This window comes from Eleginops maclovinus, chromosome 23 (assembly GCF_036324505.1).
Source record: "Eleginops maclovinus isolate JMC-PN-2008 ecotype Puerto Natales chromosome 23, JC_Emac_rtc_rv5, whole genome shotgun sequence".
NCBI classification, from domain to species: Eukaryota; Metazoa; Chordata; class Actinopteri; order Perciformes; family Eleginopidae; genus Eleginops; species Eleginops maclovinus.
Genome location: NC_086371.1, coordinates 11,227,036 through 11,254,476, shown reverse-complemented (window position 1 = coordinate 11,254,476; position 27,441 = coordinate 11,227,036). Strand labels below are relative to the sequence as shown.

At 39.6% G+C, this 27,441-nt stretch overlaps 3 protein-coding genes across 4 annotated transcripts in view; 1 reads left to right on the top strand and 2 right to left on the bottom strand.

Annotated features, from left to right (window-relative positions):
• Positions 1-3,933: 3,933 nt before the first annotated feature.
• zgc:162144 (RD3 domain-containing protein) lies at positions 3,934-7,324 on the top strand. The gene is made up of 3 exons (XM_063876370.1): positions 3,934-4,170; positions 4,925-5,226; positions 5,838-7,324. The coding sequence occupies exons 2-3, from the start codon at positions 4,925-4,927 to the stop codon at positions 6,211-6,213; spliced, it is 678 nt and encodes a 225-aa protein (XP_063732440.1). The 5' UTR covers positions 3,934-4,170; the 3' UTR covers positions 6,214-7,324.
• A 138-nt stretch (positions 7,325-7,462) lies between these two features.
• Positions 7,463-15,034, bottom strand: stx5a (syntaxin 5A). Its single transcript, XM_063876369.1, is given in 13 exon segments — positions 7,463-8,753; positions 9,406-9,527; positions 9,674-9,703; positions 9,706-9,776; positions 9,928-10,014; positions 11,013-11,094; positions 11,205-11,261; positions 11,976-12,092; positions 12,214-12,284; positions 12,398-12,453; positions 12,822-12,892; positions 14,253-14,471; positions 14,916-15,034. Coding segments are annotated over 12 exon segments (987 nt in total). The 5' UTR covers positions 14,316-14,471; positions 14,916-15,034; the 3' UTR covers positions 7,463-8,593.
• Positions 15,035-18,774: 3,740 nt separating this feature from the next.
• vegfba (vascular endothelial growth factor Ba) overlaps positions 18,775-27,441 on the bottom strand; it is a 14,571-nt gene continuing 5,904 nt past the window's right edge. Inside the window, exons 2-8 of one of the 2 annotated variants that reach the window (XM_063876911.1) lie at positions 27,378-27,429; positions 27,042-27,238; positions 26,705-26,778; positions 26,574-26,609; positions 24,846-24,929; positions 22,932-23,135; positions 18,775-22,530 (exon numbers count right to left, since the gene is read on the bottom strand). In XM_063876911.1, the coding sequence (XP_063732981.1) occupies positions 22,509-22,530; positions 22,932-23,135; positions 24,846-24,929; positions 26,574-26,609; positions 26,705-26,778; positions 27,042-27,238; positions 27,378-27,429 (669 nt within the window). In that variant the 3' untranslated portion in view covers positions 18,775-22,508. The remainder of the gene's footprint in view (positions 22,531-22,931; positions 23,136-24,845; positions 24,930-26,573; positions 26,610-26,704; positions 26,779-27,041; positions 27,239-27,377; positions 27,430-27,441) is intronic. The other variant, XM_063876912.1, reaches the window with a different exon arrangement.

Here is a 27,441-nt window from a genome sequence, read left to right as displayed (position 1 = left end):
GAAAGGTAAATATTTTAGGTTTATATTAACAAAACTGAAGTAACAAATCCTGTCACATATGATTGACTGTGACAATGTTTGACAGGATTATACTTCAACTGTAGTTTATTTAAAGTGCACATTACAGAGACTCTGTACACAATAAAGATCAGTAAAGTATGCTCTTCTAACAATGTAAATGCGACAAAGATGCAACATGGCTGCTTGTACCTTCGATGACTGTTTTTCGAGGCTTGTTTGGATGTTGTCCAGTTGAAGCTGTTTCTGTTTGTTCTCTCTGGACAGTCGCTCATGATTAACCTGCAGCTCCTTCACCTTCTGCAGAACCCGTCCGGACAGCCCCAATGTCCAGTCCTCCTCAGCCCAGCTCATCTCTCCGTCTGGGCCTGACAGGGTGGGAAATTAACTTTCACCATAAAAAATAAAATACAAGTTGGGCTTTTTTTTTATAGATTGGATTGTTTTTCACGTATAAGAATACGCTCTGGGAAAACATCTACTTTCAATCCATTTGTGTGCAGATGTATGAATCCTATTCCTGCTTAACAGATCCAGAGTCAGGCAGCAGGAGTGAAGAAACTAACAACAAAGAGGAAGTACAGGCCGGTAAGGGTGTAGGGAGTTCTAAGTCATACTGTGTTGTGACAGAGGATCAAATCCCCAGCACATGTATCTAAACATGTTTTAATCATCTGTGTCTCTGGCTGTGCTCTTGTCCAAAGAATGTTATGTTGCTAAGGCTTTGATCCCTCAGGGAGACGCTTGTTGTCACCGCTGGGCAGCTGTGACTCAGTGTTTTCCACAGACCGCCTACAATGTTGCAAGTTGAAAATAATTCCCTTCTCTCTATAACTTCTGCAGCAGCTACCTGCTTACATAAAAACTTTAATTCATGAAAACAATGTTTCACTAGCCCTTAAATGGGTTAACAGAGACGTAAACAGTAAAAAAATGTGTGTTGGAATGATGAAAAGCCTGATTTGTGCAAACTGAACTGCGTTTTGACATGTACTCCAGCCTCAGGCTGTTAACACTATCACGTTGGTCAGATTTTCTCACTTTGCTTACTTGTGCCAGAAAATGAGAGTGGTAAGAAATACTAAACTGAAATAACATATGTTTTAATCAAATTTACACCTAAGTTTTAAAACCTGAAGTGTTCCCAGAAAAGTCTGTAGAGTGTATGGTTTCATTAAGTTGACATGCAAAGGTTTGCATTAATTGTGCCGCTTCATCAGGGAGTTCCTCTGCAATGCAACCATTTAAAGACTATATTTCCTCCAAGAACCACACAAGTAAAAGATCTTGTTGACAGCTAAAATAATAAACGGTCCACAGATGTATGATATTGTTCAAATGACAATCATCATCATCATGAAACGAAATGTCTGTTATGGAATACTATCTACCTGACGCCAATGTTTTGAAGGTAAGAGGAAAAATCACCTCTATTAACGCCTCTAGTACAAATATTTCAAAAATATCTTATACTTGAAACTATAAAGATTTGTTTCGAAACTAGCTGCACCTTTACTCGCTGTGTCATAAACACATGCATCAATATTTATAATCAAAACTTACTTTTTCTTTCGGTACTTGAAGTATATTTCATGCCAATACTTTTCTACATATACTTGCGTAACATTTAAATTGCAGGACTTGTAACAGAGTACACTCTGGTACTTTTACCGAAGTGCACAGATAAGAGCAGGTTTGGATTAGTAGTTGAGGCAGAGATCCAGCAGCTGGACCCTGGCCTGTGTTGGACTGATCACGATGTTCAAACAGAACAAGTGAGAGCTGACAACCTTCATTAAAAACAAGAAGTGTAATTTCAATGTAACAGGTTAGTGGATTATCCAGAACCGGCACCATGACCGATAGAGACAGACGTTTCCATCCGCTGTTATACCTTGGTCCATCAGCGGGCAGTGACTGACAACCCACCTAGCACTCATGCTACAAGCTAACCCCGCACTAAAGCTACTTACCCGGCAGTTTAGAGATACAAAGAGCGCCAGTCGCAGGACAGGCTCAACCGGAGCCGGGCTCTGGTACCGCTGGTGAGTCACCACAGCCTCTGGTTCTCCTCTACTACTCAACGGGTCAACGGTCGCTCTGAACGGAACCCAGTGCTACCAACTGACGAATCTTCCAACTGACGTTATCTGACAGTTTTCATATCAGAGTCAAGACGCCGCGCGTCTCGTGCAGCTGACAAAAGTCGTTGTGGCACGAGGCGGGGCGGGGCTAGTGACGTAGAGGGGAATGTTTTGGGAAAAGTCCTCGCGGCGGCTGCGTGTACCTCTGATGACCTCTAGTGACCTCACCAGAAATCTGACACTAATATCACACGTTTTCCTTTCAAAGTGTATCAATGATTAAGAGGGGATTTATTTTAAAGTTGAATCTATGGACGGTATTTCTATCTAGTAAAGCTCATGGGCAGATGTAGGCCTGCAAGCCACATCGTTAAATAAACAGGTCAGCTGTAAATATTCTTGCTAAAACTCTGGTTGCAGGTCAACTCGCCTCCTTCTGGGATGAAATGCAACAGCAAGAATAGAATGCTTAATGTTGTTCAATATTTTTCCAAAAGTAAATTATCAGTAGATGCATTTGGACTGAACTAATGTAGCCTACAGTATATAGGATATAATACACACAGTAAATAATATAAAATAGCACAAGTCTATGTTCACCAGCCTATGTTTTACATTAACCAATCAAATGGATTGGTTAAAAAAAAATCTTGCTTGCTATTTTATAGCATGATGAAATAACTTGTACAAATCTAAAGTGGATTACATTTGAGTTCATATGCAAATATGTTTTGCAGGCTAAGCGGTTAGCATGTTTAACCTTCTGGTGTTGTGTTTTTATGAGGTGTTGGAAGAGCACAATACGAATGATCATTCAAGCTCATATCAGGTCATTCCTGGTGTTAGTAGCTACCGTTGGGAAAATACTACTATTTTCAATAATCATAATCATTCAATTTATTATTCAAAACTGGTAGATAAATACAGTTTCTGTTAAGTTACAGCAACTTCCACTTTATACAAACCAAAGGCAACCGTAATTAGATTATAATGGTTATTATAGTCACTCATTCTTCCAAGTAGGCTCTGGATTTGAAAGTAATCTGGGATTTGGTTGCACAGTGCTGAGTGGTGTGGAAACCCAGGAACTAGCCTGCACTGACCTTAGATAAAAATGCTAGCCATGAGACAAACAACTTATTGAATTAAACTTGAGAGATAACTTGGGTGGTTATACTAAATTCAATTCAATTCAGATTCAAAGGTTTACATATGAACAATTATTATGTAATGTATGAAAAACCAAGATCGCAGGTTCCTCAACAGTGTAATTACAAGACACACAACGACAATAACAATAGTCTGATAATTACAGGTGTGTCTGAGGGATCATTTTGTTTGTGAACTGGGAGCACATTTCAGGACTGTGCTGGATGTAATAGCAGGTTTCACTCTGAAACTAGAAAACATGATGGTTAGTGGGTTTTAAAATCTTTTTACTTAACAGACATTAAAAAAGCATCTAATGAATTGAAAAAATAACTGACGAATACTCCCAAAAATAAATAAATAAATAGAATTAAATGTAATACAAAAACTAAAAACTAAAAAATAATGGATACAATAAAATAGAAGTTCAATTTAATAGCTTCACACACACAGATAACGATTTATCTAACACACATGTATAAATATATAGGAAGATGTAAACATAGGGAATACTTTATCTGAAAAAAAACTATTGTTTTTCCAATCCCATAATATGGTACCTCTTTTACAGCTACTGTTTATAGTTGTAAATAGCGAGCCATCCCATGCTATTATATAAACACCCCACCTGAATCGTGTCATACACTGCTCTCCCAGGTGAATGCTCATGTGATATAAGCTCCTCTCTCTCTTTATTAATACAGGATTATATTTATTCTCAATCCCAAACTCACACACACACGGAGTAGAAGCCCTGCCTGAAGAGGATAAACTGTGTGCAGTCTGAGGGGAGTCTGAGGAGTTTCAATCTATATTTAATGTCACCATCCCAGAGTGGCCTGCTTCTAAGAAGGCTGCAAACAAACAGGGGGATTTCTGAATGAAAACATATACTGCAGTGTTGTAAACCCAGTAAACGGTAAGATCAGTTAATAATTAAACTTCTAGTAGAGCATTTAGTGCAGGAGGATAAGTAGTGATAACATTAGTCTTTAGAAAACATATTGATCAGCCATGACTAGTTTGCTATTCTTATTATTGTGAGTCGTCTTTCGCCTGTTATCTGGCATAAAGGTTATCGGTGTTCTGTAGTTGCTGTCTGAGTATGGAATCTTAAATTCGCAAAATATTTACAGAAAGATTATAAGGATTAATTACCCTTATGATACTACTTGCATTCAAACTGTTGAATATATTTCTATAGACTGACAGAGGTTATATTTAATGGCATTCAAGTTTAGCATCTTTAGAAGAAGGAACCCTTAATCCGTTCACAGAGGGGAAATTTACATTCTGCATTTGACCCATCCTAGTGTTAGGAGCAGTGGGCTGCCATTATGTATGGCGCCCGGGGAGCAGTGTAGGAAACGGTGCCTTGCTCAGGGACACCTTCGTAGATGGTGACCTTCCAGTTCCCAAGCCAAGTCTCTATGGACTTTGAAACCATCACTATCTTTGTCTATTCAATTTAATGGCATGAATTCAACAAGGACAATATTGCAAAAGACTGTGTGTGTGTGTGTGTGTGTGTGTGTGTGTGTGTGTGTGTGTGTGTGTGTGTGTGTGTGTGTGTGTGTGTGTGTGTGTGTGTGTGTGTGTGTGTGTGTGTGTGTGTTTGCGTGTGCGTCTGTCTTTCTGTCTGTCTGTCAACAAACTCTGCCCTTCTTTCCCAGATGTTTCCTTGGTCTGCAGTTTTCTCCTCTGAGGCCAAAGTGCCAGGCCAGCGCAGCTCGGAGGAGTTGGTGACCAACACTCTGATGTTGGAGTTGGGGGCCATGGTGAAGCGCACTGAACGCATCCGTTTGGAGCGGCTGACAGAGGGTCGACGTCGCAGCTCCTCCTCTGCAGCCAACTACAGCTGGCTTGCCTCCGCCCCAACTCCGCAGCCCTACGAGCTGACCCCAAACAACCTGCTGGAGTTGCAGGACCTCTGTGCCAAGATACCTCCTGCACAGTGTGGCCCTCTGATCATCAGGTGAGAAATGCACAAGATAGAATATGGAGAGGAAACAGAAGAAAAGCTGCTGTTTATCTAATCCTCATAACACCCTTAATTATATTACTTAGAAAGTATGCTGCTCTTCTCAGGTAGGACGTGAATTTCTTTTCCTGACTAGAGACCTTAAACTGTTGTTCCTAAAGGTAAAAGGATTAGCAGGTCATTTTAAGTATTCAAGACATGACACTGACTGGCTTTACATAATCCACTATCCAGCCCACTCTGGTGTAATCAGAGTTCATATCTTACTAGGGGGGTAGCGAGGGATTGTGGACCCCTTTTAAAACTATGTCAATGCCCACCTAAAGGCGTTGGCATCTTTACTAAAGAAATACATCACCTTTAAAATGATCATTTGTATATCAATAACTAACGCTATGTTCTGTAGAAACCAAATTTAGTTTTTCGTGCTTCGTGAACCATGAATGTGGAACACAAAAATTAATAAATCTTGATGTTTTAAAGTGGGGGCTGCGTTTTCAGCAAAACATTATCAAGATATCTGTTTTTACACAACTCGTGTAGTAAAATGTAAACACTTTTATATCAGGCTGTTCTTAATGATCACAGTTATTCCTCGCCTGCAGGTTCAGGCTGCTTGTATCTCAGATCGAGCCTGAAGTTCACGAAGTTCCCCGGCTGTTTCGCTCAGTGCTGCATGAGTGCATGGACCAAGTGAACAGAGCTGAAGACGTGCAGACTCAGAGCGGTGTCTTTCTGAAGCAGCAGCGCAGCAAGAGCCTCTCTTTTGATACTTTCTGCAGCAAGTTCAGTACAGGGCAGCTTTTCAAGGGCAGCGGCATGCGAGGCTCCAGGGGCAATCTGCAACAGCAGGTGGATTGGTACGAGGAGGAGGAGGAAGATGAAGATGGGGAGGCAGAGGCCATCAAGGCCAGGGCGAGGAAGGGAAGGAGCAAGAGCATGCCAGAGATCAGCCCTCTGGAGCAGAGTGCACAGGGGTGAGGGAGTCAAAGGAGAGACAACTCATCGTGGCTATGGCTGGCTGTATTCGGCTGTACTTTGCACATTGTTGATTTAAGCTCAATGCTAATGTCTGCATGCTAACAAGCTGATGTTAAGCAGGGATAATATTGACCATGTTTACCCTCTTAGATTAGTGTGCTAACATTTGCTAATTAGCACTAAACCCAAAGTACAGTTTGGGCTGATGGGTATTAATGGTTTAACATAAACATACCAAAGTATTTTAATTAGTAAAGCACTTAATGAAAAGTCAAATAAAAGTGATTAGAATAAGGGGAACATGTGATCCTCCCACAACCTTCTGTTGGGACTACAGAAAATCTCAGAGGATCATCAAAGTCATTAGGATTCTTTGTCTGGGGACCATGAATACAGAATCCTCATGTTTTGGGTTAAAGATATAAATAGACCAAGATCTACACCAATAGTATGGCTGAAACACTCAAATGTGCTGCATGGTTGTTTGTTGAGTGAAATATTTAGCTTTTCATGCATTTATCCTTTAAGGTTCTTTTTATACGAACAGCTGCTGCAGGAGCTCCTAATGAATCAGACAAACCTAATGAACTTTAAATACATGTTGTGCAACCAACAGCAAATCTGTTTTGCACCCGTCTGCGTATCTAAAAGTCACAGTTGCTCTTTGTCCATAAATGCTGCTGTCAGGTCTGTATTTGTATTTATTCTTATTTATTTGTTACTTTCTGTATTTGTCTGGTTATCATTTGTATCCTTGTTTTGCTGCAACAACTCAATGTGCTTTTGGGCCATCTCATAGTATAGAATCAAGCAAAGGAAACACCTTATGTCATCTCTATTTTATTTTGTGAATGTATATTTGTAAATATAGATATATGTTATCCTAACTTCTGAGGTTTATTCCATAAAGCTTTCTGCTTTCTGTTTGAATGTAGATACATTTCAGACTTAATGTGAGTCTTGTTTTCCCACCCTATTTATACATGTTAAGTATACTTTTTTTTTTAAATAGTCGCCATGAAGCTTTTCCTAACAAGTTAAATGGTCATTCATCACTTAATTGTAGTGGAAAAGCCTGTATTTGTCTCAAAATAAATAAAAATGCAATGTGTCAGTAGTGTTGTGTTGAATATGTTACACAAAGCTGCACCTGCTGAGCACTTTTCTGTTAGCTAGTCTTAGCCTCCCAGCATGGCTAATTATACCACTGGTGACTAATCCTCTTATCCCAAGAACATCTCAGCCATGCTGCCAAACCCCATTATCATTTTATTAATATGCACTTCTTTTATCAACACATCATTATCACTATTTGCACTTTATACATAGAAGTCAAGGCATTTGGCTAAAAAAAAAAGAACAGACAGGGAAAAATTAGAACAATGTTTTCTTTCTTTTTAAAAAGCTGTGGTCATTTAAATAACATTGGGATAGATTAAGAGGGAAAGGAATTTCAACGGTGACATCCAACCAGACACTTCCAGGGAATCTGGCTGATTGAGTCACTTTATAGTGATCCTGCACAACCAGCCTATCCCCTTCATAAGCACTGATGTCAAACCCTTCAGATACTTGTCTCATGCTGACGTCTGCAGCACTGACTGTAAGGTTTTTTTAACCAGCCATTTCCTTTAAAAACAGTATTGTTTTATAACTTAACAACATTTCGTACAACCTGTATCCAAATTAAACTGGCCCCCTTCAGCTGTGGAACCTTTCTTTCTTCTTTCAGGACACGAAATGCTGGACCGCAGCGAGTGTCTTCGTATTGAGTACACTTTTGGCAAATAAAGTTTGAAAGCATAACAGAGTAAAAAATATCCGAAGTAAAGAATTGCTGATAAACCACGGACATAGTCATGCAAAGTAGGTAAACTAAGAAGCAAAATTATGTGATGATAAACTCCAGTTCAGTTGTTTGGCTGTGAAAAAATATCAGAATTATAATGGATGACATTTGGGGTCATCAAGAAAATTACAAAGACAGTTTGCAGAACCAAACCATTAAATTATAGCCATTCTGATTAAATGTTTATGAATAATTGGTCAAAGTACAATAATGAGCCGTTTCCTGCTCTCTCTCTCTCTCTCTATACAAAGTGGGGATTTTTGATAATTTAATCTTTAATTTAGACAGAGTTCGACATCTTCATTCTTCACTGAATCGTCAAAATTAAGATCCAGAGTCTGTGGCTTGGGAACAACCGGAAAGTCTTTGTGTTAATGGAAAAGTTTTATTATAATCTGGGCAGCTCCCAAGCCTCTAAGTGTCACTTTCATAGAGTAGTCTGTCCTTCAAATAGGTCGCCTGGACATGTCGCCTGAGTCCAGCTTTAGCTTCACTTCCAATCTTACGATGTGCTGTTTCCTCTTCTTTCCTTTAAGCGAAGAAGACGACAAAGATGATGAAGAAGACGACGAGGACCAGAAAGATCTTGATCATCAGCCAGCGGTTGGAGGAGACCGACTGGAAGTATTTGAGGATCTCTGTGTGAGCGGCGTCCACGTTCAGCTGGGTGTCCTCCACGTTAGCGTCAATCCTGAGAGAGAAGCACGAGAAAGAAAACAAATGCAATGAGAAGAGTACTGGATAATTAAGAACGTGACTTACTGTTTCTTTATAATTCGGAAAAACTTCTTTTTGTCATTGTTTCAGAATTTGCCTTCTTACACCCAGTTTCCAGATTAGTATTGCTTGTTTATCAACAGTTGTTTATAAAATAGTTTTAGATATAATTATACATTTTTGACATTTAGTTGCTTGCCTGCTAAAAACAGAAGTGTATCCCAGTTTAGTTTATTCTTTTTTTGAGTTATGTCACTGTAAAGGTAAGTTAAGTTTTTAGCTGTCCTGCTTTGACAAATTAAAATTAAGTATAAGTTAGAAGAGAAGATTGATGCCACTGTCGTTTCTGTACTGTAAATATGAAACTAGATTTAAACAAACAAAATACTGTATGACTGTTGATTAATGAGTATCAGAGGGGCTGTGAGGTCGATTTCTTAAAGCCTTCGATAGAGTAAAGCTAGCAAGTCCCCTCGTTCTCCAGTCTTTGTGCTAGTCTAAGCTTACCTGACTTGATCTTCATAGCCAACCCCCTGACATGAGTGTTATCTTCTTGTCGTGCAATTCACAACGAGCAAACAAGCATATTTCCCACATTTCTCCCTCCATTTCCTGCTGCAGCTTACCTCTGGATGGTCTCCTCTTGCTCCTTCACCATGTGTGCCAGCTGCTGGAATATAGAGCCCAGCTCCACAATGGTGCTCTCGATGTTCTGCATGGTGTCTGAACGGCTCTGTATGTATGAGTCCTGTAACAAACATACGAGGGCCACATTAGAGCAAGCATTTCACTTCTATGTTTCGTTTACAGTGGGTAAATGTTGGACGGGCTTTTGTGCTAGCAAATGAGAAATACAATCTGCCTGAATTTGACAAATACACAGCGACAGTCTACCTGCTCATCAATAAGCTGAGTTGCAAGGGATTGCTCTGAGAGTCCATATCGATGGCTACGTCCCCCATACTCCTGGACTCATCCTGCATGAGGACCGAGCTCTCTGAAGGGAGACAAAGAGCAAAACACAAACACATGTTCAAGATGATCCGAACGATATCCTCAATGGTAGAGGGGGGAAAACAGAAAGAACAGCGGGCACATACAGAAGCTAGTTATACCCGCTGGGAGAGTCAAGCGTTCCCGGGAAATACCTTTTAAATTTGAGGTTGTATTGCCCTGGTAACCATAGCGCGGCTCGCGAGCTGCCTGCGGCTCCTGGGCCCCTTTTTTGCGGCTCCCTAAAATATTTTTTAATTTTTGCATTATAGATGACCAAATACAGTAATAATCATTCACAAGGAGCAGGTCCCTACAACAGCTAGGCGAAAAATACACTGCCAGTCGAACTGTTTCTGAACATCTACGGCATTTTGGACTTAGTTCAAACAAGATGCTCATTGTAAATAAGCTCAAATTCATAGACAAACTGAAATACAAGAACCTTTAAAACAACATTATTTGTGTTTTATGTAATTAAATGTAATAGTCTCCTAGTTTTGACCTCAAAAAGTGCAAAAATTGGTTTTTTCACACACCTTTTTTCCTCAAGCACTTTAGTATAGTATAATGATTTAGATTTTATTAAAGAAAGGTCAATCAATAAAGGCAAGATTGCTATAGAACATGTAGTTTGATACAGGGGCCTAATTAAAGCGATTAAAATCAAACCATTTTTTGATGAGATCTATTTCAAATGATTTAAATTGATTTTTAATTTAGATACAAGTGTGTATTTTTGTAAACAGTGAGCAGAATGTTTGAGTTTTTACCAGAAATGCTGAAACGGACTGTTCATAAACGTTTACTGGCAGTGTAAATGTCCCCACAGAAACCATCTAAGCTCTCTGGAGGAAAAGGTTTAGATAATTCTTTTATTTAGAGATTTTGAATGTTGCCTCAGAGCCTAAACAAATACTCAATAAAGGTGTGTTCACTCTATGACGCTTCTAGAAACGACGGCATGTTCGATGGAAAGATAAACAGCAGGAAATTATTCAATTAATTGATTAATAAGGTTTGGGGGATCTCCGAGGACTTGGATTTAATTTGCGCTGCATGTTAATATTACACCAGTGAGTGTGAAACAGAGCGGTATGATAGGATGACAGTTCCCTTTTACCCGCAAATAATAGTCAGTACTGAGTGAACAAGCCCTTATAAAGCTACGCCAGAATGATCCTTGTGAAAATCATAGTGAGTGACAGCAAGTGTGAAGCTGAGGTGTGGGTGGACTTACTGAAGTTGTTGGCCATCAGAGGAGAAGCCGACACAGGGGGCTGGGAGAACTGCTCTCTCCTGCTGCGCTGCTGCTTCAGGTTCTGCAGGGAAACGGACAAATGATGAGAGAGCTAAACATGACTGTATACTCAGAAATATTTAAAAAGTAGTATTTTCTGCGTTTGAAATTTAAAAGGCATTCACAACTCACCTCTGTTCTAACTTCTAGGACTGATTTGAAGTCATTGGACATTGAAGCCAGTTTGGACTGTGGACAACACAAAATATAGCCAGTTTAAAACAAATCTAGCTTTGTACATTTGTGACAGAGCGCTAATGTGTAAATAATAATTTCACATTCATTCGCTCATGCTATTGTTTATGAGTCATGCCTGGTATGTGTATATACACACTTGCTGATGTTTATTGCTTTTATTTAATTCTATTACATTTATACCTTTTTTTTCTCTCCAACTTTAACGTTTTTTAATACCTGGACACACTGCTGCTATGTAACTAAATCATTTCCCCATTGGGATCATTAAAGTATCATTCTATCTTTCTATCTATAATACACTACTTCAACTTCAAACCAAAACAAATAAGAAAAACATCAAATATGTTAATAACAAAGATTATAAAAACACATGTTTTTACAAGCCTTGTTAAACATGGACTTATCATTTGGATGAATCAGTTATTGATTATTATGATTCACTTTAAAATTGCCTATTCAATGTCTCTATTTAACTTTCTTTTTAGGTTTACTTCAATAATGACCACTAATACTTGTGTTAAAAGACATGCAATGTTGAGGCACTGTTTAACAGTCTGGTATGTGAAAATTCAAGGTCGAAAAACTGATGTAATGTTGGTAACACTGGCTTAAAAGCAAAGTTTATGACAATTTTAAAAACAGAACCATGCATTTGGACTCAAAACAAATATATAATATAATTTGAATTAAAAATGTTGAATGTACCTGTAATGACACCACAATAGTGTTAGAGTGGGTTTGGATGTGTCGGCCACCTGGAGCAGCGCGGGATCTCACCAAGTCCTGCAGCTGTGCTATCTGTTTGTTTAGACTGTTGATGTCCTAAAAACACAAGAGTGACGACATTTAATAAGACATCCCCGGACTAAGCCAATGTATTCACAGCCAATGTACAGTATGTTTGCAAAACCGCATTCCATGGGCTGCTAACAATTCAACTCACTTGTTTGATGATGTACGTTAGCTCCTCGATCTCCACTGCCTTGTCGTCAAACAGAGATTTTCTTTTTGCCACTAAAAATGAAAACAACAGCATGGGGAATCAGCCCTTCGGATACTTTGAGACCCAAACGGATATAAAGATTATTTTGTATTATTATAAAATGAAATGGAAAAGGAAAACTTACAAATGGTGAGCTTTTCCAGTTTGGCAAAAGTATTGCTCAAGTCTTTTCCAATTCTCCTAAAAGGAAATACACAAACACAAAGCGTTCATAGTCATGCACACAATAAAATAGGTACAACAATAACTGGTGAAATATGCTCGATTGCATTCAGAACAGCTACAAGATTATGACAACTCTACCTCTGTACTTTATGTCTGTGTTGGACTAGACATGCTATGGAAAACATTTTGGTATCAATCTTCTCATTAAACGTATGGATGTCTAAGGATGTATTAAGGCCAATAAAGATGAATTTCCAATGCAATAAGTACGAGGAAGTGCCTAGTGTGGGTATACAAATAATGTAACACCCAAAATCAACAGCAAAGTGAAAGTACATTCAGCAAATATTTATGAGTAGTGGAAAAACAGATGAGGAACTTACTTGGCCATAACTGTGAAGTCACTGCGCTGCCTGAGGGCCGCGAGAGCCGGTTTACTGGGCTGGACTCCATTCTGCCAGGAGAGGAAGAACATATGACATAAGAAGACACATTGAAAATTACAGGCTGAAAATATCTAAAACAGATATTGATGACTAATGAATTGGTCAAGCAACTGGGAAAGCATCGATTCAAATGTTGTTGATCAACTGAACACTGTAATCATTATTTCCTGGTCAGACACTTTTTATAAGCTTGAAAATAAGACTTTGGGCTCTCAGTCTAACCAAGAAATGCAATGTTTTATGGTGTCACTGTGAGCACAAGTAACCTGTAATTATAGTCCATCCGAGACTAGATTGCTGAGGCTGATACAGATGGTGACACATGGGAGCTTAAAAACATACCTGAAAACAACAATTAGGCCAATATTGCTGTTTTAACAGGTTACATAAACAAGCATGTTTGATAAGTATCCTGTTACAACTGGCGAAAGAAACTTAAACATGCAGTTCACAGAGAGGGATATTTTGTAGTAAACATATCTGTGCTCTCTGGTAGACAAACTATCAAACTGTTTCTATATTACCTCAAATGTATTTTTGGCCTTCTTGTCCTGCAGTGTTTTATTTAAGCAGACATATACTGACACCAGTAACTCTGGGATAACTTATATCAGCCAAAGCATTTGGAAAGCACAACAAAAATACAGTTGTGTCAGCTTCAAATGGTGCTATATACTGTATATAACTGATTGCCCTTATCTTGGAGATAGAAAAAGGCCCCTATTTTCTGAAAGATTGCAGCAAGAACATCTGTTTGTGCTTAACCCTACCAAAAATGTGCTTAAATGCCTTGAACTCAATTTCAACAGACTACAGCTAACAGGTGTGGAACCAGAAGTAGATGCAGTGAGAAATATTTCGGAAGGGAAAAAAAAAACACAAAACAAAAAGCAAAAGTAAAGATCAGTCAGCGAGTACACAGAGTAAACTTGTGACGCATTTGTAACCTACTGATCATCAAAGTTGGGGCAGTGGGACATTTTGAGATTCATACCGTTAGAATATATATTTTAATTTACATTTAAATGCTTTGTGGTTCAGTAAATAAACCTGTGAACCTTGAAACATATCTTAGCTCATATACTAATATAAGTCTTGAAGTGTTCAACATACTTTAAATACAGGTCTACATTTATCAGAGATTTCTCTTATGATCTTTTAGGTATCAAAGAAGTGAAAATAGACCACCTCAATTTATGCTAAGGGGAATACTTGAGGGAGTCCAATGTATAATCTATACAGTAAGTGGTCCTGGATTTAAATCAAGTTCGTAATTTTGTGTTCCATCTTCAGGGCAAATGGATAATCTTACATAAAGTGATTTTGTTGTTATTGTGTTGTGATGTCATTTGTTTTGAGCCAACATACCGGTCTGCCCTGGAGAGATTTACAGGCCGACTGGAACTCGAGGGTCCGGTCACGGCACGTCATCCTGCAGCCGGTAAAGGGTCACAGCAGCCGGCTGTAGAGCAGAAACCACCCGAGACCACCTCTGCCTTGTGTGATGGATAACTGAGAAGACCTCCCGATGTACGCACACTCACATCCAAGGTGGGGTATCCTTCATCCAAATATGTACACACATGTCTGCGGTAACGGAAAAAAACCCGTCGTGAACATATTGTGGGTTGACAGTTTGAAATGTAACTGATAAATAAACAATATGTGATGTTAGCTAGTGAGAAGCATTCGTGCCGTTAGCTAACGTTCCAATCAGCGACAACACGACCAATAGACAAACAATAAACAACAAATAAGTGCCAAAAGCTTAAAAATAAAACCACAGGTGAGGTAAACATTCACACCATTACGTAACAGTGATTATGTGGCGGTTCTGTGTGGGAGCAAAGGCAGATCATCCGACAGCTGATCACGGCCTCACCGGCTAACCACAGGCTAACGTTAGCTTAAGGAAACTAGCCAAGCTTTACAAACGGTCTGTCTTCCTTTACCTCGGTCACATTCAACCTAAACCAACTAAGGGAGATTAAATGATATTTAATAGACACAAATCAATCAGTTACAACTTACTTGAGTCGACATTACATGATATTTCGGGAGCTCTCGACGTTTCTGGTGAAAACTAATCAACCCAGGAGTTAAAGTTCCGATCCGGGTCGTTTCCGGCACTGACGTCACTGCCACGTCTACTTTACCACGGCGGAAAATCCCTGCATGGGCATCATGTGACCACCAGAGGGCACCACACCCCCTGTGTGCAGTGCAGTACATGATGTGTGATCCATAATGGAAAAGTTATATTTTAAATAAATATTGGTTTGGTAATAAAGAAAAACAAGTACTCTCCGAGATTTAAAAATATTATTTTTATTGGCATACACCAGATATTGGCAAACAAACAATTACACATGAAAAACAACAATGTACTTTTATTAATCCCCGTGGGGAAATTCGAGACATCTGCATTTGACCCATCCTAGAGTTAGGAGCAGTGGGCTGCCATATGTACTGCACCCAGGGAGGAGTGTAGGGAACGGTGCCTTGCTCAGGGACACCACGGTAGCACTTGGTCTTTCGGGGACTGGAACTGGTGACCTTCCAGTTTAACCTCTTCTGTCATATCAGTAGTAAACTGGCAGATAAAATGTCTTCCACAGGATTTGAATTCATAGACTGTATTTGTTTTGTTTTATTCTCAGTAGTCTTACACACAGTCTACATACCGTCAAGTATTGTCCTTTGATTACGTAGTTACATAAAAAAAAGAAACCATAACTAAGGGACTGAATAAAGGGCAGGGAACAAATGTGACAATATTAATGAAAGGCTTCATGGACGCTATGCTGTATGCAATATACCAACCTACTTAACCCTCATATTTTTAAGACAAGAGACTCAGGTGATTTATTAGACCATTCTACATTACAAGATAAATATGAGCCTGTTGGAGCCTAGTGGTTGCATAAACATCAAAATCACCGAGGTAAAAGGAATAATAAACAGCCATATGTTAGGCTAATGTACCTAAATTATTAACACAGGAAAATATAAGAGCACTAATAGAACCATAAAACGCATAAAAAGATCAATCTGTCACCTAAAACAGATGCATGCTGCAAGTCAAATGAGATGACAGACAGACAGACAGACAGACAGACAGACAGACAGACAGACAGACAGACAGACAGACAGACAGACAGACAGACAGACAGACAGACAGACAGACAGACAGACAGACAGACAGACAGACAGACAGACAGACAGACAGACAGACAGAAAGACAGAGGATGTGATTGGCTGCTGCCTCAGGTGAGTCGACCTGCAGTTATGGTACTGATGAAGGGATAACATCCAGCAGGCTCTCTGATCTCTTTTCACTCCTACTGGTACCCGCATCCTCAACCGGACAGGATCCAGCATGCCCAGACTACAAATATGCCCTTACCTGCTAGACCCCCAACCACAAAAAACCCTCCACCCGGTCCCTATACCTCTCATCTGCTCTCTCCTCCACCCTTTATATCTCACTTTAATCCACTAAACATATCTGTTCCTCTGAAACACTCCCCTTAAGTTTTCACACATGATGTTTTCATCTGTTTGTTGAACATCAGGACAGAAGACAATAGTTCATGTTTAATGAATAGCTTAACAGTATAGAATATTGTACTATGTTATTGTAAAATCATTTGTTTTCTCATACATTCAGAATATTTACATTGATGTTGGGAAAATTATACAACAATGCTTTAGCAAAACAAGATCTCACTACTAAGTGGTTTTATTTATTAATAATTCCTTTATAGTTTTACATTTCCAGATAATAGCTTGTGGAGTTCACACAAACTCAACTCAACTCGTTGACTTTGTAGGTACTGTTTCCCATGTGAGATCCGTAAATCTTTTATCAAGGTTGATGTCCTTCAGTTGGGTCGAGACAGATGAGGATGCATGTTTCTGTTGCAGATAACACTGTTTATTTGTTTTGTAAAATAAAATAAAAAGTTCTTTGTATTCACAAGAGAAGTTAAAAAACACTCACTTTCCTGTGAGTTCAACAGAACCCAGCAAACACACATGATTCTTCTTTGCATGGCACATTCCCTACTCAATCTCTGTCAGTGTTTTATCTCTATCTGTCTCTGTCTCTCTGTCTCTCTGTCTCTCTCTCTCTCTCTCTCTCTCTCTCTCTCTCTCTCTCTCTCTCTCTCTCTCTCTCTCTCTCTCTCTCTCTCTCTCTCTCTCTGACACACACAGGGGTGCTGATACCATCTAACAAAACACACTTGCAGGCCAGATAGCGTCCAGTACCTGCTTCAACACAGCTGCTGCTACAAAAGCAGGGAGGACACCGTGCCTGGAGTTATTACAAAAACACGACTCGGAACGCAGAGAGAGCAAGGTGGAAAAATACAGGAAGTTCTGACACAAGTGCAGAGGCTGAGTGGTGCAGAGGGATGAAGGGAGGCAGACATGTGAACTACTGGTTGAAAATACATGCATGAAGTCAAATTAATACATGAATAGAATAAGAACATACAAAGAAATAGTCAAGGTGACACATGAAAGAGAGCAGACGATGACAAGTTTTGAGTGGTTTCTGTCTAGCTCAGAGCTTTAAAAGCACATTTTGGAGTAAGGTATCTTATCTGCATGGTGATGGGTGCCTCGATGTGTCCCTTTCTCTCTCTCTGTCTCCCTAATCTTGCAGCTATATTTAGTACTGGCATTATGCCCCTCCAGACAGATAGGTTGGCAGCAGCATTTATCTCCTCTACCCTCTCCTCTGCATCCTTACATCATCTCCTTTTCTCTTAAAACTCAGTACCAACGGCTAAATTAAACTGCTGCTAATATACATGTCATCAATCCTCATTATACAATAATATTGCCATGTCAGCTTGTCAATTTTTAGAGCCAGTGATATACAAAAACTCATTAACTTATCACCCTTACTTTGGTGTAAAGTCTGTGTGGAAATGTTAGATGATGAGAAGGGAACAATTGAGAGCTGAACATCACATTACAAGAAGCTTTCGTCATCATTATGTCATCGTCAAACTCCTCATAATCCCTGCCAAGAGCTGAGAAATAGTGAAAGAATGCCATAACACATCCAATATGCTTCACACTGCTAGGCACTGAACCCCTGTGCTGACATTATAAAACTAAGTCTAAACTTGTCTATATAAATGTATTATGTTTTGTGATGTACAATTGACACTTATTATAAATGAAGTGTTTATCATCAAAAATTCTTTATTGAGTGATGGTAATCGCTGGATGAACTCCAGTTTTCCTTACTGATGAGTTGGGTTTTAGCATTTGTTTTACAGAATTTTGCTGATATTTTATGTAATTTTATATGTTTTATGTATGAATATGCCTATGTTTCACCTGGCTGCAAGTTGAAGTAAAATTCAAGTGGAACTGGTCGTTTTATTTGTGTGTAAAATCAGTTTTTACAAAGTAAATTCTAACTATAACTCTCAAATGAATTAGTGGCAGCCTGTTTTAGCAGTTTTCCCCTGAATTTCCCCACAGGAATACATAAAGTTCCATCTTATCTTATCTTATCTTATTCTACAATAAGATTGTAAAGTAAAGGCCTCAGAACTGTACTTGAGTAAATGCATTTAGCAATTTTCCTCCACTTGTGTGGGCCTGCACACCTCTGTACTCGACCTGCTTCTGACTCAGCTGTACCGATGAGAGGAGTGTGGGAACAATATTATGTCTCACAACACAGCCACGTCACATCACACACACTTTCTCTGTACCCAACTCCCAGGGTGTCACTGTAATCAAAAGAGACTGTTTGCCTTTCATTACCGTCCAATGAGAGATTAAAACAAAGAGACGGGGGAGACAAGGTCAGAGCAAGCATGAGGCCATAGTGGATAAACAGTGACAGGAAGAAAACCAGAGGTTTATATGAAAAATAAGACATTTCCTTTATTAACATCTGTAACATCATGGTTTTATCCTGGTATCATTTTCAATATAATTGACGATGCAGTATACACTTTTATGTGGACATTGAATCGATTAATTGGCATTTATATACTAATTCAACATAACACTTTTTCTACAAAGACATCATAAAAGGGCACAAATGGTGTAGCAGCAAAAAAAGAGTGTTTTCTTTACAGATACGTAGGCTACATTAGTACAATGTATTCGCAGAGAAGAGATCTTTAAGTATAGCTAAAATGATGTTACAAATACATCTCTAGAGTATACACTAGGTACTACGGCATATTAGAGATTATGAATTGTTATATAGTTTAGTAAGGGGTCTCTATAGGCTAAGTCACTGGAGGCTAGAACAGAGCTACCTTTACAGAGTAATGTTGACTGAGCACACTGATGTTTTTGTTGTATATTAAAATGTCCAAGCTGTATATCTTAAAAAGTGGTGTTGAAATTATAGGAAGCAACCTTATGCTGTCTGATGGGTTTGCAGCTTTAATTGTTAAGAATTTTGTAATTTCAATAAAGAAAATTTGGTCTAAAGAAGTAAGAACAGAGGCGCTCAAAAAGGGATCTCAGCGCCTCAGCTCTTTTGCCATTATGTCTCTGATATGTCGTACATGTCTGCATGAGTGGAGTCTATTTGCTCCTTCAGTTTTTCTCCCCAACGGAATATTGTACAGTATGTTCTCTGCAATCTTAAACACAAGTGCAATCTGTACTGAGACTCTCAGGTTTCCCAAAATATTTGTTTACAAAATGCAATGTTATCGAAGAACTAAGGATATAATAACAAATGCATTAATTACTTATTCATAATTTAAACATTTGTGTAACATGCTTGTTTGCTTTATTGCTGAGAGTTACATGAGAAGGTTGATAGCCATCTCTCTAGGGTAAACAGATATCCTGGCTCTGTCTAAAAGTCACACTCTGTCTCTGAAGTGAATTCATTATTATGTTGCTTGCTAAAACCATAACCTGTTGTTTTCACACTTCACAGAATAAATAAAAGTGATTAAGGTGTTAACTTGTACATTTTAGTGCTGCTGCTGCTTCTACATGGACTTTATTTTTTCTGTCCGAGGAGAGCCAGGCTAGCTGTTTGCCCTTGTTTCCACTTGTTATGCTAAGATAGGCTAACTAATTGCTGTGTCCAGCTTCATATTTTCTGTGCAAAGATGAAAAAGGTGGTATCAATCTTGTCATAACACTCAGCAAAAAGCGAAATAGCTTCATTACCTAAAATGTCCATCTTCTCTTTGGAAGCCAGTACTTCAAGATATTATATAGTTTGAACCTACAAACTCTTTGAGAAACCGCCTCTGTTCCACATTTCACACAGTGTCTGGTCTGTACTTGTTCAGTTCTTCTCATATGAGAAATGCTTCCCTTCAGATTATTTAAACGCACACAGAAAATCCTATAGGTTCCTCTAAATCAGTGATAATCACTATAGATCTGCTGCAGTTCCACATTTCTACAATGGAGACTATGCTTATTCTAAATGACAATACAAATTACAAAAAGAGGTCTGAAATAACACAGATAAAGTAACAACATTGCTCTAATACTTGGTCATTAATATGTTGTGATATAGAGGTAGTGATTGAAGCATTGATTGACAGTAATAACAAACACTGAACAATGGACTCTAGCGTGGAAAAAATAATCTCATTTCAGGAGAGTATAAATACAGAGCTTATCACACCGGCCACTGACACAAAGTTCTTTAGCTGGAGTCTGACACACAAATAATTCAGACTCTGGACTGTTTCAACAGTAGGATTGTATAAATCCTGGGGGAGAGGAGGGCATGAATTATGTAGTGTCAGAGCTACTGTTTGTCCTGGAGATAAGACGTCACTGGTAAAATATTCTCAGGAAAAATTTAGCACAGGACAAAAGGTCTGAATCAGTGTCAAAAATGGGTTTAAACTCAGTGACCCGCCATAATGGGTTCTCTGAGCTCTTGCTTTAGCACCTCACACTGACTGACAAGCTGCTCAAGACCTCGTCCTTTCTCAAACAGTCACAGTTCAAATCCCCGTTCCCAACCAGCGGCCAAGCAGTCATGAACTAACATGGAGTTAAACCGTGAGATTCGGTCAGAATATAAACAAGTTATGTTCCAAATGAATAATAGTATTTACATCCTTTCTCTAAGTTGCAACAAAAGCAGCCATGTTTTGCTTTCACTGCACTGGGAACGGTTATTTGTTGGTTTCTGTTTGCTGCTGTGGATAAAACTGCCCCGCCGATTGTTTGAATTACACATTATAATGTATATAGTCTCCCATTTGCTGCCCTTGTGAGCCATGTCTGTTTAAATTCAATACATTTGGGTATCGGTTTAAATGCTGAATGTATACATCGCCGGCCACCCAGCGTGACTCTTTATGCAGACGGATTAAAGATGAACAAACAAAACAAAGAAACACATTCTGCAATATAGAATATCTTTTCAATCAACTTGACAGAATTATATTAAAATAAAAAATGTGAGGCAAATAATACAATATTAAATGAAGAATTTGCAGTAAACTGCAAATAAAAACAACAATTTTTGCACCCAAATGCTTATGCTTGAATGCTCAATCCGCATTGCATCTTGGTAAATATGAATGTGTGTGTGCCTGCTATAGCACAAAGTGAGTCAGGTTGAGTGTGTCTGCATTTGCAGTGTTGTCTGTGTTCCTGGTATTATAAGTGTGAATGTCTGTGTGAAGCAGTGGATAGCCGCCAGGCCTCATTATTGTCATTCTCCTCACTGCCTAAAAGAGAGGCAAAGAGAGGCAAAGAGAGGCAAAGCGGCTGCTTTCAACAGAGGAGCCGAGGGAAGATGGAGACAAAGGGCCCAAATTAAACAAATGCCGGAAAGCGGCTTGGAGAGCCAGCCCGTGGTCATACGCTTTGAATGAGAGAGAACGGCTGCAGGGATATCCCATCTGGGTCTTTCAGTGGAGAGACCACACAGATACTCTCCATGCCAGTATTCAGCTAAACTATAGGTCCGTGCACACTGGGGCCAGTTCATGCGCATGTCCTGTGTCCTTCTGGTATGTCTAAGTGTGGGCGTGTCCATCTAAAATTAGTTGCCTTTTCTTTCAAATCCTCTGCACCAAAAAACGGCCTGAATTCACCCTGGAATACATTTCCATGTGCAGTTTTCCTGCAAATACCAAAACATGTAGGACACCTTTGTAAGACCCGTCCACTTCACATCCAATTTTTTCTTTCAATCAGTCGTGTTTTGTACTGCTCTCTTAAATGTATATGTTCCAATGGAGGGCGTAAATGAGTAGCTTTTGTGATTGTTTCCACCAAGAAAGAATTTGTATGAAATCCACGCCATTAAGCTGCCACTCATCCCTCCACTCATGGGATGTGTACGGGGACTCTACATGTCTGTACATGCATGTGGACTGAAAGAAGCTTTGCCACTGAAGCAGGTGAGAGGCGGGGAGATTTTTGGCTGCACACACACAAAACTAGATCTAAATTTAGGTTATGTTATGCTGCACTTGTAGTTACAACAGGTTTTTGTGTGTGCTCCCACTAATATTTCCTTCAGTCTGAGGTTATTTGATGTCCAAGCGTCTGTATGCTCCATGGCACTGGTGCGGAGTTGGGGATGAATCAACAGGTGTTGGTGTAAAGAAGGAGGTGAAAAGACAGTGACAGGACACATCAAGTCCTCATGGCATCACACCTGCAACAACAACAATAAGAGAGGAAGCATGAATCCCTTCCCTTCTTTTTGAAAGAAAAAATGTGATTCTCACAAGTATGACGGATTCTACAAGTTTGAGTCTGCTGATAATACGAGCATGTACATGTATTGTTTTTGTTGGACCTTATTGTCCAAACAACATACCTTTTTTCTATGAAATATGCCCACTTTGCGGTTCAGAGTCATGTTCAATTACACTTTGACATGTGTCATCACAGTGCTTCCACTTGAGATACAGCTGGTCCTAACAAAGCTTCTCACCAATCAACTTTCCAACTAGCTGAGTTTATACCTAAGAATATTTTTTTGGAGCTCGTGTTAAAGTTTAATTTTGTTTAAAAACAAATACATAAAAATAAAATGCTTGCTTGTGGACTGACCTGCAGCGACGCGTGTTGAGGCTCCGGTTTTTCTGGATGCAGCTCTCAGCTCTGATGGTGCAATGGCACTGACAGGACGTGACATCCAGCGCCCATTTCCTCCCTCTGCAAGGGTGGCAACGAGGCCTTGGAGAAGGCGACGGAGAGGGAGAGAAGCTGATGGGAGGGGTGGATGGAGGAGGAAGAGTTGGGGGAGCATGTGTCCTGGATGGAGAGAAGAGAGGTTTAGGAACAGTGTAGTTAGCTGCATAATTTCTTCATTTTTTGATGAGGTGACGCTTTATTTTTGGGCTAGCTGATTGCCAGATAAGCTGTTTCTACTTAAACAATAGTACATTTAAGTTTTTTAAAATGTATTTAGTAGGGGGCATGAATGTCAAAGTAAGAGAAATCCAATCATTATTTTAAATATTAATCCCACAAATATTCACCATGTGATGGCACCACAGGAAATGACAGGGGACGACATGGCTCAGCAGGCAGAGTGTCATCTATTGTTCAGAGAGTCACTGGTTTGTTGCTGGTGTCCTTGAGCGGGACAGTGACCCCTAACTGCTCCTCATGAGCAGGTTGGCACCTTGCATGGCAGCCTCAGCCATCAATGTGTGAATGAGTGTGTGAATGGGTAAAAGTTGGCATGTGTTGTGAAGCGCTTTGATTGGTCGGTAAACTAGAAAGGCGCTAAATAAAATGCAGTCCATTTAAAATTCAGTCCATCATCCAAGTCTGAAGTCTTTATCCAAGTGAACCATGAATTTCTGACAATCCCTCCACTGACGGACTGACATATCAATGCAGGATCTTTTTTTGCTGTTTTGCTATTGATCCCACACCACGTCAATATTATGGATAAAAAGGAAATGCAAGGCTTGTTTAAACACTCAGTGCCAGACTGAAACAAACAATGTAGTGTGTGTGGTAGATGTGTGACTAATGTGGGATACTGTTTCCTTTGCTGCAAACTTTCTGCTCTCTCTGTCAGTCTGTGTTTCTGTACGTTACCATGGCTATAGTCACTTCAGTTTCCCCTCTATACGCTCTGCACTCTCTCTGAGTCTGAGAAAGTTGCCTGCGTCAGTTGGTCCATTAACTGGAGCTGGTTCTGCCTCAGGAGGCTGGAGGCTTTAATGAAGTTACTTAATGAGGCAGAGAGGGGCCATCTTTGTTCAGACCCCGATGACCACGCCTGCTGCTGGCATGGACAGAAGAGGTGGCATTTGGGAGCAAATTACACAGATTTCACCCCTGCCAGACTCTGAATAAAGTCTGTTCTGAGTGATAGATAGGAGCTGAGGGACATCACACCCAAACCGAGTCACCTCTTGCACACCGGAGGCCAGAAATGACAGATAGCAAAGTGAAGGGGAAGCAGAGGAAAAAGAGCCAACACTTTTCCTTTACTGCTTGAGATTAAATCATGGGAATCCTGGGGGACACACCCAAACTCACCTGTTCCTCTCAGATCATAATTGTCATCATAATCATCCTTGAACGATCATAACTCTTATTATTTAATATAAAATACAACTGACAGTTATATGTACCATGTTTTGTTCAACACACAAAAGTCTTGTAGGTGTCTGTGTAGCTTTATAAGTGTGTGAGTGTGTGTGTGTGTGTGTGTGTGTGTGTGTGTGTGTGTGTGTGTGTGTGTGTGTGTGTGTGTGTGTGTGTGTGTGTGTGTGTGTGTGTGTGTGTGTGTGTTTGTGTTAGGGGGGGGGGGACCTTGACTGCTGTGGCTGTTAAACAAATTGTCCTTCAGTAATTACTGTATGTTGACCAGATAACATATTTTCTGTTCTAATCCAAACATTCACAAGGTAACTTACAGTATCAAGAAAATACTGACTACCAGGAGTAACAAACATCACTTTAAGGCTCGTACCAGATAAAGTGATTACATTTTGAACTTACACGGCTCTGAAGGCTCCACTGGTCTTCTGTCTGGACTTTCCTCTCTCCCTTTTCTTGTCTGTTCTTGTTGGCTTTAGATGAGGCCTGGGTACATCAGACAAACCAAAACATAAATGAATTGATGTTTGTTTAGGTTGTTTAGGAAATGTGTAGGTGTTATATTTTTAGACACCTATCGGAGGTGAGAAAGTGTAATTCCTATGCAACAAGAAACACCAAACTAAAATCACTGAGTAAATTATATGTATCCTGATATCCTCAGTGTGCCGCATGTCCGAGTTGAATGTTTGCTTTTATTTGTTAACTTATTCTTTGATCAGCAGTTAAGTTAGTATTTAATGAGCACAATATGTTTTAATTAACAGTATGCTGGAGCCTTCAATAGAAAAATGTATCTGCACTTTGGTTTTTGGTTAAGTTCCCTAGCTCTTTAATCCACTCCGCTAGGGAACTATATTAATCAAATGACGGGTGTTTACCAGCTCTGCTCTGGCAGTATAAACTGAATGTGCTGCTGCTGCTGTTGTTGTCTTTAGGCTCTAATATACTATCATGGATGCGTGACTCTGCTCCGTCAGTCTGTGAGAGAGCACATGGCAGGGTAGATAAAATCATCACTATGGTGACAACAGGATGCAAGCCATCCCAGGGGATGCAGGGAGAGAGTCACACAGATGCTAACTCACCGAGGAGCACACACGTAAACACACAGAATTAAATGTTATTCCAAACACAAAAAAAATTGTTCATACACATTTATACCAACATACAGAGAATCTACACACATAGATATGGCCAACAAAGTCAAAGAGACACATTAAACCTGAACAGTATAAAGAAAAAAATGATATGCACACATACACACACATACATTGGAATCTTTTATTTATGTCTGCATCCTAACAGGAAGTAGGAAGACATAAACATTAAAGATGCAATCATAGGATTGTGAGGTTAGACCTGCCAGTATGAGGTACACAAACAAACATCAGGGATCCAACAGAGTCTCAGGCTGTCAGTCCCAGACCTCAACACAACCTGAACAGCATTGTGTGTACTGCCTGAACAGGAGGCTTTCTTTACTTTCAGTATATGTTGACCTGAAGTCATGAATTATTACTACCAAGTTTTAATCCACTGACAATGAACCTGAAGATCTAAAATCAGCCTGCAGAAACGTCATACTGTATTTACTTATCTCTTTGCCTTGAGATTTATTACCGGTGCTGAGGCACATCGTTGTATTTTATATGATAGGGTTGGGTACTCACTGTTATCTGTTCAATCTATAAAGCCTTTACTGGAAAATAACAGTATTACCTTACCATGTTTAATCTGATCAAACCAGTAGAGCAAACTTTGACATTTAGACACGTGTTATGAGACATTAATTACGTGACTTTATTTTGGAGGAATAAGAAAATGAAAGCCTTAAGTTACCTTGTTTAAACACCAACACCATTCAGCCATTCACTTGAGTTTAATCAGAACAGCTTTTCACTGAAACCCTCCTATACCTCCTCCTCATCATAGATCATCAGCAGAATAATAAGAGCATCATTAGTGGACATGGGTTTTATAAAATCATTAGCGAGGATGAAGGAACAAAACATTTCAGAACAAGCTTACCCACACACAATTAAAAAGGAACAGACAAGGAGATATTAAAACAAAGAAGGAAAAAGGAAGGGGAGGGGGAGGGAAGTGAAAAAAAAAAAAAAGTGTTACCTTGTAGTAGGTGTTGGCTGGACTTGAACTTTTAATCTGCATGTAGATAAAACAGAAACTGTGAATATAAAGGCGCTGTAAGGACAACAAAGGACAGGTATATGCATGCATCTGTGAGTATGTTTTATTACCTGCACTCACACTGACTGTGCTCTACGAACGGCAGCTCAACAAGCTCATGTTTCATAAAGGAGGTTCTCATCAGCTGCACACAGATCAGAACATATTAAAACATCTCACCGCTTGAAGACATTAACTGTAATTGTCACTACTCACATGTATTTTGTAAGCATACATTTTAATATACATTTACAATTTTCCCATTTTTTATGGCTGTGGTCAGTATTACTACACATATGTGAAAATGAATATAGAATCAAAACAAATGGTGCTGTATGTGGCCCCTGTACTAAAATGAGTTTGACCCCGATAACTTAAAACAGTTTGTTTGTGTGTTTGTGTGTATACCTCCATGGTGATTGTGTTTGTAAGGGAGGGAACACACTCCAGGGCCTCGTCAGCACAGCAGCCACCACATCGCATCACTGACACACAGGATGGGACGAAGAGATGGTGCGTCTCCCCCGGTAACTCCCGCCAAACCTCCACCAGAGTGTCTCGAGGCTCACAGCCACTCCGAGAATAAACCTCCAACCACCGGCGCACTGGTGGAGATAAATCAATACATCCATTATTTATTTCTCTATATCAGCTCCAAGAAGTAGTTTGGGGTTAAGATAAGATAAGATTTACTTTATTAACCCCAGACTGGGATTTTTTTATTTATTGAAATGTGGAGCATACCTTCCCTACCTTCCCGTGATTTTGGGGTGTCTGCAGGCCGCCAGTGGGCGAGCTGGAGGGACAA